Source organism: Vespula pensylvanica, chromosome 17 (genome assembly GCF_014466175.1).
Source record: "Vespula pensylvanica isolate Volc-1 chromosome 17, ASM1446617v1, whole genome shotgun sequence".
Classification (NCBI taxonomy): domain Eukaryota; kingdom Metazoa; phylum Arthropoda; class Insecta; order Hymenoptera; family Vespidae; genus Vespula; species Vespula pensylvanica.
In genome coordinates, this window is record NC_057701.1 from 117,288 (window position 1) to 134,327 (window position 17,040).

Sequence of the window (17,040 nt, forward strand, 5' to 3'; positions counted from 1 at the left end):
GAAAAGACGTCTCTTTATTTGCCCGACACCACGATAATCGACTGATCGGAAAAAGGAAAGGATGTGTTGTATTCTTCTCTTTCCCCCTCCTTTCGCGTTGGAAGAGTTGCCGAGTAGACAGACGATCGTGTTCGGCTCCTCCAGTCGGTGTAGAGTGTCGCACGTGTGTACCGGTTCGAGGTACGTAGGACCAGCGTGACTTTCCTCGATTTCCTCTTTTTCGTTTAACGATATCGTTCTATTTCGTTTTCGAGATGGGTGTCCACGACAACGCGGATTCCAAGTACAATGTTATGGGTACGTCGAGTTTCTCGAAATTAGCACCGAAACGACCGAACACTGTCGTTTTTGGGGAGAGTCCCGCCAAAGTGCAGAAACACGAGGAGAGTAGCTCGAGTTTTTCGAACGTCGAGAATACGGAAGCAGGAAACGCTAGCGTGCATCAACAAAGAAAATCATTGCCAGTTTATCGACTTCGCAAACGGTGAGACGTTCGTTCATATCGTTCTTTCCTAACCTTTCTATTCTCTCTCTGTCTCTCTCTCTCTCTCGTCCGCGTTTCTTTCGCCGTGGCGTTCGAGTCGACTCCATCAATTACGGAGGGAATTTCATTGTATTTTTTTTTCAAAGAACTCGAACAGCGCCTCCGTGCGGCGAGTCGACGGACCACGGCCGTCGTTGGTTTTTCCCCTTGCCGGTAGATAGCGTTATTCCAAAGGCGCGTTTATTCGAACGTCGGTAACAGGTGGTTTCGAAAATCGTTTCGAAATCGATAGGAGGAATACAAAGTTGATAGAAATGCGATGTTTACAGGCTTTTGGAGGAGATACGAAGATACAGTACGTTGATCATTATCGGAGAGACCGGTAGCGGTAAGACGACGCAGATTCCACAACTGTTGCTCTCCTCCGGAATAGCCGGTGTTAGCGGTCGCGTGGGTGTAACGCAACCGCGAAGGGTCGCCGCAGTGAGCATAGCTCGCAGAGTAGCGCAGGAGCAGGGGGTGGAAACCGGTAAGCTGGTGGGTTACTGCGTACGATTCGAGGATGTGACGTCGCCTCAAACCAGGATCAAGTACCTCACCGACGGTATGATGGTACGGGAAGCGATGACCGACGAGATACTCTCGGATTACTCGGTGGTGATATTGGACGAGGCTCACGAGAGATCCGTTCAGACGGACGTCCTTCTCGGCGTCACCAAACGAGCACAGAATTTGAGGAAGCTGAAGAACTTGCCGCCACTGAAATTGCTGGTCATGTCGGCGACGATGGACGCCGACAAGTTCGCCAAGTATTTCCACGCGCCCGTCCTATATCTCGAGGGTCGACAGCATCCAGTGAAGATCTATCATGCCGTGAAGAGTCAAGAGGATTATGCTTTTTCAAGCATGGTCACGGCATTTCAAATCCACCGGGAGACACCGGCCAAGTAAGACTTTCTCTATTTCTTTCGACGACGAGTCGAAACTGTACGTACCTGCCTGCTCGTGTGCGACGCAGCGTGTAACGTATACATGATCACAAAAAGTTTTGTCACTTCCAGCGAGGACATCCTCGTGTTCTTGACCGGACAGGAGGAGATAGAAAGTGCCGTGGTTAATGCGAAACAGGTTGCCAAACAGTTGGACGGCAAAGGATATCCACCGTTGAAGGTCTTTCCTCTCTACTCGGCCCTACCCACTCATCAGCAATTGGAAGCCTTCAAGCCGGCTCCCGCGGGAATGCGAAAGCTTATTTTCTCGACGAACGTTGCCGAGACGTCCGTTACGATAGGTGGTGAGTCCTCCGATATTATTGGATAGCGGATTGGATCGAACGTAGATGGATGGGTGGACGGATAGGTGGTAGATGGATGGATGGATGGATAGACGTATGGATAGACGATGAGTGGCATAAACGGCTTTGTCGAGGACGGCCTTTCCTACAGGTATTCGACACGTGATCGATACCGGCATGGTCAAAGCAAGAACGCATCATCCAACGACCGGTCTGGACGTCCTGAAGGTGGAGCAGATCTCAAAGGCGCAAGCTTGGCAAAGGACAGGAAGAGCCGCTCGCGAGGCACCGGGAAAATGTTATAGGACTTACACAAAGGACGAGTTCGAGAGGATGAAGGAGATGCCGGTACCGGAGATACAAAGGTGTTCCCTGGCGGGAGTCGCTCTTCAGCTTCTCGCCATTGGCGTCGATATTACTAGCTTCGATTTTATGGACAGACCACCGAAGGAAGCCGTCGACGTAGCGGTGACATGTTTGGAAAAGCTCGCTGCCGTTAAAGGTATCTCGATTCGAGTTATAAAATCGATAGACCCTCCTATTCGAGGCGCCTCGACATCGACTCTGCCCTTTCAGGTTCTCCGCCGCAGTTGACTACTCTGGGAAGAACGATGTCCTTGTTCCCCTTGGATCCTCGATTTACCAAAGTGATTTTAGCCTCGGTAGAACATCGATGTCTCGAGGAAGCTCTCACGGTGGTCGCCCTTTTGTCCGGAGAATCGATATTTACCGATCCACCGGCCAAGAGGCAGCAAGCGTACGCCGCCAAGTCTCGGTAATTTTCGATTAAACTTTCCTCGGTTCGAGTAGCCTACTACGTCGATCGTCGTAATCTTTCAGATTCGCTTCTCCCGAGGGGGACCACGTAACCTTACTCAACGTTTTTCGCGGTTATACGAGCACCAGCAGCCAGAAAAAGGTTTGGTGCCACGAGAATTTTCTACACCATCGGAATTTGGAATATGCCTCGGAGGTACGACAACAGCTCGCCACTTTGGCGGAACGTGCGAATTTGGAGAAAGCCAGCTGCGGAACGAATACCGAGCAGCTTAGGAAGGCCCTTCTGGAAGGGCTCTACGAGAACCTCGCGGAACTACAAAGGGATCATAGCTACGTCACGGTACTTTGCTAATACTTTTCTTCCGTTCGACGCAAATAGATGGAGAAGGAATCGTTCGATCGAGGTCCGTAACGACCTAGAGATCGCGAACGACGACTAATCGAATGTTCTGTTCATGCGCGTAGGTGAGCTCGAAACAGCCGGTGGCCATACATCCATCCTCGACGTTACACGGTACGAAACCATCTCTGATATTGTTCACGGAAATCGTTGCCACCGGCAAGTGTTACCTCCGTGATTTGTCCGTCATCGAGAATTCCTGGCTGTCGGAGAAAGGAGCCGTTTCGGTTAAACACGAATGATCGATACAGCCAACAATGAAAATTACCGTTCCACGTATCGAATAAAAGTTACGTCCGAGTTAACTTTTTACTATTTCTCACATTCTTTTTGTCACACTCGTCTTTAATCTAAGCTCCGTCGTAAGGTCCTTTTGGTCGCTCTGTCTCTCCGATGAACTCGTTTACTCGTGATTTTTCAAAGAGCGAACGACCTGTCCCGTGTCTCGCCATCGGAATTGCAAATCGTGCTTTCAAGCCGATCGAGCTGAAAAGGAAAAAAGAAGGAACGTTGTGTTGGGGGATCGGACCTTCGAGGGCTTTACAGAAAAATCTTTGCAAAGAGGATCTGCTGTTTCGACGTTGATATAATTTACGGATTATCGTAGATAAGGGGAGGGAGGGGGGGGGAGAGAGAGAGACTAATAGTTCGTTTAACTAATAAAACGTTTAATCAACGGAGAGCCGAACGATTCGTTTGACACGAGCGACCGGTCGAAGCTTTGGAATTGTCCTCCTGCTCCTCCTCCACCTCCTTCTTCTTACTTCTCTTTCCGTTTCTCGTCATGTTCCTCCTCGGTCCTCCCCGTCATTGTTTGCGGCCGAGTTTACGTCTTCTCTGCCAACAGGTGGCCTGAAAATAGAATCGTTTCCAATTTTCTATAACTAACATCGATCGTCGAGCGAGTATCGAAAACGAGGGTCGAAAATATCCGAAAGCAATTTCGAAAAATCAAAAGTTTTCGTAATTGCTACGATATCGGACGACAGATGGTCAACGGTCGATATTTTTCGAGAGCGGCGGCAAGGTCTGTTCGAAAAATATCGAATGGACGAATATTGAATTCGACGGAAAAAAGAGTAGGAGAGCGTTCGTTCGATTTCACAGATCGCTCGTCGCATACTCTACGTTGCATTATTACGCGTTAAACTATGAAACCACATTGGCCGGGTGACAGACGTTGCTCTCTCCTTTTCCTTTTTATTTAGTCGGCCGCGGTACTTGATCGAATTCATTAAGGGTCTCGCTGTAAAAAGTCGTTTTTATGGTCAAGCGCATAAAATGGAACGCGCTTCGCGTTAATCTCGGGCTCTTGCCCGCGACGGCCGATGCGGAGAAATTCGAGCTGAAAATTCTCTTCCTCCGTGGTGGATACAATGACCTCGACCGTTCGTTTATTTTTATCTCCCTTCTTTTTCTCTTCGTTTCTTTCCGTCTCTCTGCTCCTTTCTCCTTTTTCTTCTTTCTTTTTTCTTTTCTCTCTTCTTCCTTTTTCTCCTCTTTTACTCTTTCAGAAGGACGTCGATGAAAAAAGCGTTTCTTCGGTAGTCATTGTCCTTTCGAGGGAAGAGCCTAAAGGTACGTACATACATACTCGTATATAGTAAATTCCTCCTTTATTATAGGACTGATAGAAAAAGGTAAAAGGAAAGGCTGGAGAGAACGAAGACATATTTTGCGTGCCCTTCCGACATTCTTCTTCTCGAGTCTCTCTTTCTACGGTCTTCGTCGAATCGTCGAAGCTGAAAATCTAATATCGGATCTAATCGTCCTGGAGTTAGTCGTAAAGAGGGCTCGCGCAGGCATTCTCGCGTCCTTTATATCGAATTATCGAGCGCCTTAGTTTCTCTGCTAAGGAAGATGGCTGTTTCTAGGACTCTTCCTCGAACCGAGGAAAATCGCATTCCTGTCTGTCGCATCGGAGAAGGATGACGTTAACCGTATCATGTCTTTCGTTCTTAGAGAGCATGCGACTCTAGGCGACAGGAGTGTATGGGCAAAGTACGACCGCGCGAGCGAACGTAACGTTTCCTCGCGTTTTTAATGAATCGGAGGATCGGAGGAGCATCGGTTTACGCGTGCGAACGATCGTTTCGCCTTAAGCGTTTTATACGAAAACCGATAGCGCCTGTAAAAAAAGCTTCGTTCTGATGCTCAAGTTGTCTTCGAAAAAACATTATTGCATATAGACGCGATTTGTTCTTTCTTCTCCTTCTTTCCTCTTTTCAAAGAGAACGAAGCTCTGAAAGATTCAACGGAGTCCCGATCCTCCTCGCTCGAACCTTCGTCCTCGAAATGGGATCTTGTTCGCGAAAATCGGTCGAGAGTCACGGCTGTACTCGTCGTTGGCGTAAACCGTTACAAAATCGGGGTAGGCGATGAACGCGTTACGGCGTCCTTCTCCGATCGTTCTTCGTTCGAGCGGACGAATCGACGAGCCCCGACTATTTCCCTTTTCACGGAATCTTTTTCAGTCTCGTTATTTCCTTCTTCCCGATCTTCTTTCTCGTCCATTTAGTCTTTCTCCTTGGACTTTTTTTTCTTCGATCTCCTTCCTTAGCCTCTTCCACGAGACGCAACGGAATTAAATTCCGCGGTTCCCTTTCATTAATTAATGGATATCGAGCGTAGGTTAAACTCTCTTCCTTTTTCTCGCGCGCGTCGAGCAATGCCGGACGACGACGAGAACAAAGGATTTCTTCTCTCTTTCTCTTAAGCCAAAAGGATTCGATTAAACGTTTATCGCGTCCGAGCGTCTATGAATCGAACTTGCGAAGGATCGCTAACGAGCCGCACAAGCTCTTTGGGATTTTTCATTTACGCTAAAGGACGCGCGCGTGGAGAGCTCGTTCGAAACTTTTCCTTCTTCTCGTTAAACGGAGATATACCTTCGCTTGGCACGACCCTTTTTCCATTAAGGAAAAGCGATGCTCGAAAATGGAGAAAACGCACGTTCACCTTGCTCGGTTTAGCGGTTTTCTACGTGGAACGAGAGAAACGAAAAAAAAAGAAAGGGAAGAAAGAGAAGGAAACAAAATTTCAAGAATCTTATTAGGGCAACGCCGACGCAAGCGATCGATGGAAAGCTGAGAAGACGAGACTGACAATGAGTCTCTTAACGCGCGATAGAATTTCATTAATGTTATCGCGGAGAGGTAGACGGAGAGGTAGGCGAAGAGGAAGAAGAAGGCATTATACGAGCCTCGAGATAGAGGAAAACTCGTAAGGAGATTTGTCCGGGACGATATCAAAGTCTTTCGAATACAAGAGACTGCCTCGAGAGAGAGAGAGAGAGAGAGAGAGATGTCGTCCTTGAAAATCGAATGGGAAGAGACTCGCGAGAAAAGTAGCTGACGTCTTTTCTAATAGATTTCGTTGATTAATCCGATCCTCGCGACCTGGAGAACTTTATACCTATTAGAGAGGAAACGAGAGAAGGCACCTAGGAGCGTTGAAAAGGGACGTACCGAAATATATCAAGGGAAATGCATACGTCTCAAGCAGTGGAATATCTTCTAAACGATTCGAGATACGAAGGAGAGAGAGGAGAGTAGCTATTAAAAAACCGACCGGATCTTCCTCTCGACGTTCTTCGCTCGTTCCTTCTAATTAAGAATGAAATATCGAAGAGTAAGGTCCTCCGCGCGGATGTTTATACTCCAAAGATATGCGATACGTGTCGCTTCTTCGATACGCGGTCGTCGTATGAGTAGCCGGTAGGTACGCCAAGATTGAAAGGCCCGATGAAAAGCCAGGAAAATAGGAAATAGATAGGGGAAGCGGACTGCCTTTCTCGCGAAAGACGCGAAAGAACGTACGAAGGAGCTTTCATGCGCTTTCTCCCTATCGCCGTTCTTATTTCGAGCGTCGCGACTTTCCTTTCTCTCTGCTTAAGAGATTCTTAATAATGAATATCTCTTTGAATGGAGCCGAGCGCGATGTTTTTAGAAAGCCGCGTGCGAGTACCTACGAGATCCTCCCAACGATCCTCCTCTTTCCAGCTACTTTCTTCTTCTTCCTCTTCTTCGTCGTCGTCCTCGAGAGAACGTGTACGAGAGCGGCTTCGTAATGTCAACAAACCGCGAGGGAAAAGGGCTCCGTTTCGCGCGAATACCGACCACCTACATAATTGATCGCTTCTATTTCCCTCTGTTTCGTTCTTTTCTCTTTCCGTTTCGCAACCGCTTCCGCGCGAACCTTTTCTCTCTCTCCGCGCACCCTGGGCCCTTTGGGATCCGTCCTTCTATTCTTCTCTCTATAACCGAGGCCTCGTTTTTCATCTTCTTAGAACGCTCGGACCCTTTGAAAGCTGTCCTCTATGCAGCTAGCGATGTTTGCGCAAACCCCAAAGACTACGAGCTCGTTTCACTTAACCATTCTCTAGCCGGTGCTGGAACGGTCAGTGCTCGTCTTCTTCTCGACGAAGAACGAAGAGATGTTTCGCGACGCCGAAACTCTCTAGGAGAAGTTCGATTCGAATTCGCAAGCTAGCTCGTTGTTTCATATTCGAAATCGATCCGAGTCCGAGGGGCGAGTTTCGCGGGGACGACACCGATGACGGGGAATGCTGCCGAGGAGGAGGAAGAGGAAGGGGAAGGGGAAGAGGAAGAGGAAGAGGAAGAGGAAGAGGAAGAGAAAGAGAAAGAGAAAGAGAAAGAGGAAGTCTAAGCGGAAAGGCAGCGGTTGTAGCAACAGGTGGTTTCAAAAATTCATTCCTTGCGTTCCGACTATCGACTACTAGCGTAGACCCATCGACGCCTCTTTCCCCGTTCATCCCTCTTACATTCCTCGTCTCACCCTCTCTCGCTCTCTCTCTCTCTCTCTCTCTCTCTCGAAGGTTCGATCCGTTCTCTTTGAGCACGATCGTGTGCCTCTTAATTGTGCATCTCGAAGGCGAACCAATTCCGTCGAGGTAGCTCGCTCGCGTCCCTTCCTCGTGAATTCGAGTATATCGGTCTAAACGATCGCTAACCCTCTCGTATCCCACGAGATACAATGGTAAACGTGCCGAGTCCCCGTGATACGTCATCCGCTAACAACGGGCTACGAGGATATGGATTATTCGTTATGTAAATCGGATCAGCCTCGAATACACCGTAGATCGTTGTTAAATTAGTAAGGAGACGTACCGGTTTCTCTATTCGATATAATTTCCGATTAATACGATTCGTTCGAATTATCTCGGTAAGAACGTAAAAGCTCGAACGTTGAGGTCCTTTCATCGGGTACAGTGTTTTTATGAAAATCGATATAGAAACGCGTTTAATCGTTTTTCGCCTTAATACTGTTACTACCTATTGTTTTGGAACTTACAAATACACGATCTCTTTCTCTCGATCGCATCCATCCTTATGCGTCTATCCACTCGATCGTCTTTTTCAAGATATAGTCTCTGGTACATCTGAGAACCTCGCTCGAGTCTACGATCTCTATTATCAGTTGACCCACGCGGACTAATACGGTTAAAGTCCTCAAAATCTCGATAAAAATTGGATGCTTGATCGTCGTCGGAGCTTTCGAATTTTCTCTCAAAGATCGTCGATCTCGACCTTGGTCGACGATACCGTTCAAAGTGTCCAGTTTGCGTCCATATTTCTCTATGGATAACGACCTAGTCGTCTCCATTGCCGTTGTTCCTTCGCGATCGCTTATATACGAGGATTCACGAGCCATCCCTTTATCTCGATCGGAAACTTTTCGAGAGGGTAAAAATCCCAAACGCCCGGCTGCGTCCGTATCCATCGAGGATGATGTTTCGCTCGAGGAAGATTCACGATCCACGGTTAACTTTTTACTTAACGAAGAGAAAACTTTCGGTTTTACGAAATATCCTTGATAAACCACTTTGACGGATTCGGGAACAGCAACATCTTCGTGGTCGCTTCGACGACGCGAACGTTTATCGCTCGATCTCCAAGTAAATTGAGAAGGATAATTCGGGAGCGTCGACCAATGGTTTAAACCATTTTCCGAATTATCTTCCTGATCGATCGTCGTTCGCTGGAAAGGATATCTTTCCTCGATATTCGCTCGAGAAATTTCCTCGAAATCCTTTTTCGAGCTTTCTTCTTCTACGTAATTCCGACTAAACGATGATTTAGCGTTAACACCGTACTGGGAAGGATTTCCATAAGAAAAATCGTCTTCGCAGTATCTCGAATCGTTTCCGCATTTTCTTCGAATCGACGTTTCCTTCAAGTTCGTTAACTCGTTCTCAATGATACGCGAGATGAAATCAGTCTCGATGTCGTTCGATCCGAGAAGATAATCGGCCCAGCAATAACCCAACTTTATTTCCTCGCGGTAAGTCTCGTAGATCCAACGCCAGTATTTCAAGGTTTGGTGCAACGAAGCGATAGGATCGTCGTTAGTCTCTTCCGTCTCGGCTCGTCCATGATGCGCGATCAAGAGGAGTATAAGGAGGAGCCGCTGCAAGACCGACGACGACGACGACGACGACGACGACGACGACGGTAATTCCCGTACAAAGCTCTTCATCCTCACGTTTCGTATTTTCAAGCACGGTGCATAAGCAAATTTTCGCTTTGTCCTCTTCTCTCGTCTCGCGTCATCTTTTCCTTGATCCATCAAACTCGTTTACGTCACGCGAGAGAAAGAAAATCAAACCGATTCACTGATTCCTTCCAAAGTACGATATTTTAAGGATAAATTTCGCTTAAATACTTTCACTTTTGATAACTCTCGTCCGATCGATCGCAACGATAACGATTAACAAGCGTGAGAACGGTGGTGCACCGCGATTCGTGTCGACAGGGATGAGGGAGAGTGGGAGGGAGAGAGAGAGAGAGAGAGGAATATAAAGACGTCGAATGGATGGAATTGGATTTCCAGGACCGCAAAGCGACGCGTTCGAAATGGATTTTCTCGTGGTAGAACCGCACGACAGACTGACTAGGCCTTTGCGAGGGATCCTCGATATATTTCCTCGGTATACCTAGGTACGTTGCGTCGATTAGTCATCGTGGCAAAAGTGTACAAAGTGTATAATCCTGTCCGATAGGATCCTTACCCGACGGACTCCCCGCCTTCGGCTTTTACGGTATACGCTTTTCAAACTTTAAATGGACATGGCAGGTAGTCGACTCGACGGGAAAAATTGCTTCGGCGATCGGTGAAAAAAGCTTTCGCTTTCCTCGAATCGTAGCTCTCGCGTTCCTACGCGTCGAATATTTCGAAATATATTATGAGGTAGAACGTTTCCGAATCGATGCTACGCGAAGGTATGATTTAAGCACGCATCATTAATAGCAAGTTTTAGCAAGTTTCGAATTAGAAACATCTTACGCGAGAGCTACTTATTTACCTCTCGACGTTCCGCTTCGTTAGCGCGGATTAATCGTTTGTAATTTGCGGGAAAGCCGCGCGCTATGTATGTTCGTAGATTATATATATACGTACGTAAGTGTACACAGCACACGTATATATAGCAACCGAATCCCATTTCATTTCGATGGCGAAACGGACGCGATTCCGTTCGCACGGTTTCAACTCCGTTTCGCGATTCCCAACTACGTGGACGAAGACAAGGGGAAATAATTAAGTGGAAATAAGAACGAGACCGAGACTATTTTCGATAGAAGGAAAAGGAACGTGCGGACGATTGGAAGGAAGGCTTAAATTCGAAACCGGACTCGAGGCTGCGATTCGTCGTTCCACGTGCTTCGCTCTCGCCAAAGTCTGGCGTTCTTCCCAGGCGAACTTTACGAGGGCCAATCTCCGGTCCGAAAATCTTCCCTTCCCTGCTACACCGTGGACTATATCTCCGAGGCTGCCATTCGCCCTTTTTCCGCCACCTTTTTCATCGACTTTTTTTCTTTTTCTTTCTCTTTTTCCGTTTCTTTTCCCATTCCTTTATCTTTTTCCTTTACCTACTCTTTATCTCTCCTTTCTCGTCCCAGCTCGAGTCTACGAGAAACTCCAAAAGAAAGAAGGAAATCCAACGGTGTAGCTTAACGGTACGTTTTCTCCTCTGCCATTGGAATTGCTTCGGAGAAATATTTTATCGATTTTAAGAACAACACTTTGGAGTTTCATCGACCGATTCGATAGCATAAATAAGTTTGCAAACTCGAACGAATATTTACCTACGTCGAGTCGAGGTTACCACCTATCGAGATATTTTCGATGTCTTTCGTATCTTTCCTTCGACACTCGTTATCGATATTATCGTCGTAATCGAAACGTCGGATCGTTAAGGCGAGGACGATACGCTCGCTGCGAATCGTCGACTCGACGAGTAAAATTCGTTCGATTTTTCCACGCGATTTATCCAGGACACATTTATTTTCGGTTCGAAAAGGAGCGTAAGGTCGCAATTAAGGTCGGAAATCTTAGTTAAATCGGTGACTATCGGGTAGAAACGGTGGAATCGCGCACGTTCGTTCGTGGAACGTCATAGTCCGACGCGATTAAGCCACGTGTCGTATGTCACGATCAGTTTACGTTTCCGCTTGTCGTACCACCTGTCGTTGATATATTTCCGGAAGTAATGCCAACCGAGTAACGATGTCTGCCTTATCGTCTATGTAACGAGCTCGATCCTAGCAACGATCTTATCGAATGGCCAAGCAGAACTACCCGGTAGACGCGTTCGAAGCGAACGACGAACGCGTTTCCTCCTTTCTTCTCGATTTATATTTAAGGGATTAACCATCGTAATGCCATGCACGCTCCTACATACAGCGTATACGATTTTCTCTACGGACCGATGGATCGAAGATCGCAAAGAAACCTTTTATCGGAGCGATCGATCGTCGAGCGATTTTTTTCCTAATTTTGCTTTCCCTTTTTTTTCCCCGAGATCTTCAACGACTCTTCGCAAACATTTTGCGAGAATCGAGGTAAAAAGGAAAGGACGGCGAAGAACGCAACGCCGATAGAAGCTGGTAGCAAGGAGAAAGTTACTATTCGGTAAAGTAACCTCTTGGTAAAATTTACGACGCTCGTATATTATTGCAGCGGAGTCGTCAAGACGATCGTGTCTGCGAGGCCATGCTTTCCCTCGGACGTGGCATCGATTTATATTTCCCGACCGCTCCGCGAACGTTCCCTCTATTCACCTTCTTTTCCGTCATCCATTTTTGTTCCCTTTTATTTCGTACGTACGTACCTTCGTACACGGCCATTCATTATCGCGTTATCTCCATTGCTCGAAAGGATGTTTAGAAAAAGATACTCGTATTTCGAGTCCTGCGAATTTTTACGACTCGTTCCTACGCTTTTGCTTTTCGTCCCGAAAGTATCCACTTCCGATTCGTAGGAAATGAAATAATTTTATAGTCTCCTATATTTCTCTGTGGTAGAAATAACGACGAGGGTAAAATATACGCGAGTTTGATTTTATTTCCCGTTCGTCGTCGCTCTCTCTCTCTCTCTCTCTCTCTCTTCCTTCCCTCGATCGCGGGAAGAAGAAGATTTTGCAAATTGGAGGAGCGATAGGTGGATAGTTTCGTGCGTGAAATGCTCTGACGGATAGAAATATATCTTATGTATAGATAAATTATCTAACACGCAGTCGCCATCCAACTGGCTTCACGAGATAGAATCCGGGAGCTCGGTGGTTGCTTGAGTGCACCTATTGTTGTCTGGCCTTATTTAAATTTCATACTTTACGACCTTTGTCCTTTTGTAGCCGGTCTAAAATCTACGCTCAACTTTGAAAGTTCCAATTTCTAACAGGGTCGTACGTCTTTGTTTCCCTTCGTTGTTCAAAGAGCGATCAACGACGCGTTAATAAATCAAAAATTTATTTCTCCTCTTTACTCTCTCTCTCTCTCTCTCTGTCTTACGAATAAAACAGACTCGATATCTCGAAAACGGTAAAAGTTTGTCCTAATCGATGGTAAAGCGTTTATTTTGATAGCAGCGGAGATTTCTCGCGGAGGGCAAGAATCACTGAACCGTGGCCGCACCGCGGCCATCGAGCTATAAAACTTTTGTCCCCGAGAAGGAGAGAGAGAGAGAGAGGGAGAGGGAGCCAACTCGCGCGCGCGATTTACTCTTTTCGCGGGCCGATTTATATCGGCACCCCCGGAAAGCTTTTACGTTGGTTTCTCTAACGTAGACCGACACGAAGAAACCATCGATGCGAAGCTTTCACGTCCCTAGGAAAACGATTATTATTTTTCCTTTCCGTCTCTCGCCTCTCCTGCTCCGCTTTTTTTTCTCGATAACGCACTTTTTACTTTCGACGGTTATTCAGTTATTTTTACGTTATCGAAGAATTTTCTTTGAGCGTCGCCCTTGCTAAAGCATCTCGCGAAAATCTAGTAAATAAAAGCGATGGAACGCCTAACCGAATTATCGAACGAGAGCGATCGTTCGATAATAAGCAAGGAAAATTCCCGACCAGGAGATGCCGAACCACACGAATCCGCGCTCGTACGCGCGTCGGTACGCGCTCGATAGCGTTTGATTCGCGCCCGCATAAATCGCGTTGTTAGCGCGTCGCACGCGTTTGTTCGCGGCCTAGTTATTTCGGATAGAGAAACGTACGGGAATACAGGCTCTCGATCGGACTGCGAACGGACTGCGGCCGGTTATCGAATTTCTTTCCGTCAGAGAGATTTCTGGCGCAGCGCATTCGGCCATTGCTTTTCGCCGAGGCAAGACCCGAGCGTGAACCGTTCGAAGAAACAAGAGTATGATTTTTTCGCTACGCGAGAAGGGAGAAGGAAAGGACGAGTCATAAATCAGCTTTTTCTCGGCTACTCTCCTTGTCGCAGCTTTTGCCGTTAAAACGATTTGCGAGTTCAAAGCTATTGCACGTTTAAAACGAGCCATGCCGAGTAAAACCAAAGAGGGACGAGGATTAAATAATGAAAGGGCTCGAAGCCGAGCGGTATAAGAGTTTTAACGTTACGAAACGCTCCGCCTTCTTCTTATTAATCTCACCTCGAAGCGTCGACGCACTTTCATGCTCGAACGCCATAAAAGCGTCAGGACGACGCGCGGCAACGTAAATCGAGCGGATTTTCCTTCCTAGTTTCATCTCCCAGTTCTCTCTCTTTTCCTCTTCGGTCCTTGGCGGTACGATGTTTACAAATTAACTACTCTCGAGTTACACGTTAATTAACGGTGCTTCTTTACAGCGTAAATTGCTCGTATCCGATTTCTCGATCGTTTACTTTCGCCACTCGTCCTTTTTCTTTCTTCCTCCCTCCCTCCCCCCGTCTCTCTCGCTCGCTCTCTCTCTCTCTCTCCCACAAACCTCTTGAAACAAGCGAGATCGTATCGCGTGCTCGACGCGGACTAAACGACCCTCTTTTTTCTTTTTTTTTCCTCGGTCCTTTTCAATTTATAATCACGGTTTGATCGACGAGGATAGAAACGGGGTTGAGGTTGGACCAAGGAAAAAGTTGCCTCGTCGTGCTCCTCGAAAAAGGGAAGTAGGATCTCGTCGTTGAGAATGGTATGCGACGAGAACGAAACTGACCATAATTAATCTCGCGGTAATCTCGCGAGGAGCGGAGCGGTCGAGGAGGGAGTTTTGGCGGAAGGGGAAGGAAAGAAAATAGGAAAGGGTCGAAGAGAAAAAAGGAGAAGAAGAAGAAGAAGAAGAAGGAGGAGGAGGAGGAGGAGGCGGACGAAAGAAAAGAGGGTAGCCGTGTCTCGGCGTTGGCTCTCTGACGAGTAGAAGAGAAGCGAGCGTAAGCTTTCGCTCGTTAAGGGTCGTAAATAACGGAGACGTCGACGATAACGAGGCAATTTCCGTCGAGCCACGTTCTCGCGCACGTTCGCGCTTCGGGCATCGCACCGGACGAAATTGTTATTTCGATTCTCCTTCTCTCTCTCTCTCTCCGAACTCTTTTTATTATCCTCCGGCGTTCACGATTCCCATCCGACGTTAAAGAGTTCGTCGTAGACAGACGTATTGTTTTCTTAAAAATCAAATAAAACACTTTCAACGAGTCATATAGGAGCGATTCCCGTATTACTGCTACCGTCGTGTTATAGTTCGTTAAACGTCGAGCCATGTCAGGGGTTTCGGTCTGTCGAGTCTTTGACGACGCTTTCTCTTTAAAGTCAATCAAAGGATCAAAGAGAGAGAGAGAGAGAGAGAGAAAGAGTCGTCGAGAAAATCCGACGAAGAAGTCTTTCGTCGTTAATTCGATCCCTTCGATTCTCGGTCCTATCCAAAGGAAGAACTCTATCCGAAGTTAATCAAATTTTCCGCTTCGTTTCGGTTCCACCGACTGCTGGTCGTTTCAAGCGGTGAGCTGAATTACTTGGCCGTTCCGAACGGTCTGCTCGCCGGAGGCAGTGAAATTCCAGCGATGCCGCGAGAAGTCGTTAATTAATTCCTTCTTTGACTCTTTCGATCGATATAAGGTAAGAAAAAGTTATCAGGCCGTCCTAAGGAGATAGAGCGAGAGAGAGAGAGAGAGAGAGAAAAGATTGAAAGAGAGCAAGTATAGACGGACAAATGGTTTGATCGCTCGAACCTCGACGAAGGGAAAGGTTCGAACGTTGAAACGAACGACACGGTGTATGGATGGATCGGAGGAGAGTAGGGTAGCTAAGTGGTAGTAGTCGTGGTTATCCATCCAGGCTGACTTTCGTCATGGTCTATGGATCGCGTCGGATAGCTCAAAGAGGAACGAAAGGAAAGCCTTGGTGTCGTCTCGCTCGCTCTTTTCGAGCTGCTGCCAGATAGGACCCAGAAGGCGAGAGGTGCGCGCCAGCAGCATCAGCATCGGTGGTAGAAGACGAAGTAGAGCACGCGAGGAGGAGACGAGACGAGACGAGACGAGACGAGACGAAACGAGAAGAGAAGAGAAGAGAAGAGAAGAGAAGAGAGACGAGTAAGTGTAGGCGTAAGTGGGGGTGGAAGAGGAGAGTCGGAAGCAGCCGGGGGTTGCCGTGGCGTTATCGACCGGACTGGTGGTCGGTACGAAAGCAGGCGTCGGCGCTGTAGATGCCCCGGCTTTCTCGAGTGCCGGACCATCCTCCTCCATCGCCACCACCACTACCACTGCCACTTCCACCACCAGCATCACCATCGGCATCAGCATCGGCATCAGCAGCAGCAGCAGCAGCAGCAGCAACGGCGGCGGCGGCGACGGCGGCGGCGGCGGCGGCGGCAGCGGCGGCGGCAGCAGCACCACCACCGCCACCTTCACGGGGGTCGTACGACGTCTCCTCGCGCGGCAGTAGAGCCCGGGACAGACAGCCAATCGCGCGCACCCTTGCTGCGGCTCGTCTCCCTGCTCGAAGGGGTTGTTTTCTATCGCACGTCCATCGCAGCTTTCTCCCGCGAAAGTGAGATGCCGCGTTAGCATCGATCATCGATTATAGAATGATCGTAGCGGTGCCGATGGTGCTGGCAGGTGTACTCGATGGTGGAGTGTCCGAAAAGACTCGTCTCGAAGAGAAAAAAAAGCTTTTCGACGCGCACGAGTGAGATGTGAAACTGGAATAGAACGTGATCGAGCGCGAGGACTTTTTCGTCGTGTCCTCGAAGATCGCGAGAGGGATAGGCATCCCTATTGCACAGCGAGATCCCAAATCATGTCGTAACGCTCGAGGATCTCTCGTCCCGCGGCTCGACGCCGAAAGAAGGATCGCGGTAATCGAACGGGAAAACCTCCAATATCGAAAGGTGTTTAAAGTCTTAAGACGAATGACGTAAACACGTTCTATTCGCTTTTCTAGTACTCGCTACCTATTTACTATCCGAGTTACGAGTCTCGCGCGAGAGTTACCGAATAAAATGGATTCGCCGCGCGCCACGGAGTTTGGTTTCCGCCGAGTCGAAGCGCCGCCACTGCCGTCGGTTTAACTTTGGATTAGATTAAAGTTAAACGAGCCGTGTAAATCTAGGATTACTCTCCGTTCTCTTTATTACTCTTTTTCGTTTCTTACGTCAACCGCTTACGAAACGAAAAGATTTTACGAAAGATTTTTCTTCCGTCGCGTTAATAATTACCGAGACATCGGAGTTCGCGCAAAGATCAGGAGAAATTTATCACGTGGAATCTCTTGGAAAAGATTTATCGGCGTTCGCCGACGGAACGTTGTAACCGCTTTATCAACCTTGGTTCGATTCGATCTACGTATTAC

The 17,040-nt window shown here is 47.8% G+C and overlaps 2 protein-coding genes across 11 annotated transcripts in view; one reads left to right on the top strand and one right to left on the bottom strand.

The window, feature by feature from the left end:
- The first annotated feature begins 91 nt into the window (after window positions 1-91).
- On the top strand, window positions 92-3,263 carry LOC122635105 (ATP-dependent RNA helicase DHX33). Of its 2 annotated transcripts, XM_043824920.1 has the most exons (8): window positions 92-180; window positions 255-484; window positions 814-1,431; window positions 1,546-1,778; window positions 1,930-2,280; window positions 2,355-2,553; window positions 2,619-2,898; window positions 3,024-3,263. In XM_043824920.1, exons 2-8 carry the CDS (start codon window positions 255-257, stop codon window positions 3,198-3,200), a joined length of 2,088 nt encoding a protein of 695 aa, XP_043680855.1. In that variant the 5' UTR covers window positions 92-180; the 3' UTR covers window positions 3,201-3,263. The 2 variants fall into 2 exon arrangements, with proteins under 2 accessions (XP_043680855.1, XP_043680854.1); XM_043824919.1 differs by having other exon boundaries at window positions 133-484.
- Window positions 3,264-3,609: 346 nt separating this feature from the next.
- Window positions 3,610-17,040, bottom strand: part of LOC122635165 — an 84,665-nt gene continuing 71,234 nt past the window's right edge. For 6 of the 9 annotated variants that reach the window (XR_006328576.1, XR_006328573.1, XR_006328574.1 and 3 more), the window contains one exon: window positions 3,610-3,810. Coding sequence is in view for 1 of the 9 variants with exons in the window: in XM_043825044.1 (XP_043680979.1) it covers window positions 8,308-9,546 (1,239 nt within the window). In the remaining 8 variants the exon portion in view is untranslated. Of the gene's footprint in view, window positions 3,811-8,271; window positions 10,360-12,088; window positions 12,357-13,872; window positions 14,149-17,040 lie in introns of those variants that run through there. The other 3 variants (XR_006328578.1, XR_006328580.1, XM_043825044.1) reach the window with 3 other exon arrangements.

Bases quoted from the DNA above. Each gene is read 5' to 3' on its own strand.
- LOC122635105 (XM_043824920.1), top strand. From the start codon at position 255: ATGGGTGTCCACGACAACGCGGATTCCAAGTACAATGTTATGGGTACG. The intron at 1,432-1,545 runs GTAAGACTTTCT...TGTCACTTCCAG, and splicing joins CACCGGGAGACACCGGCCAA to CGAGGACATCCTCGTGTTCT. The intron at 2,554-2,618 runs GTAATTTTCGAT...GTAATCTTTCAG, and splicing joins GCGTACGCCGCCAAGTCTCG to ATTCGCTTCTCCCGAGGGGG.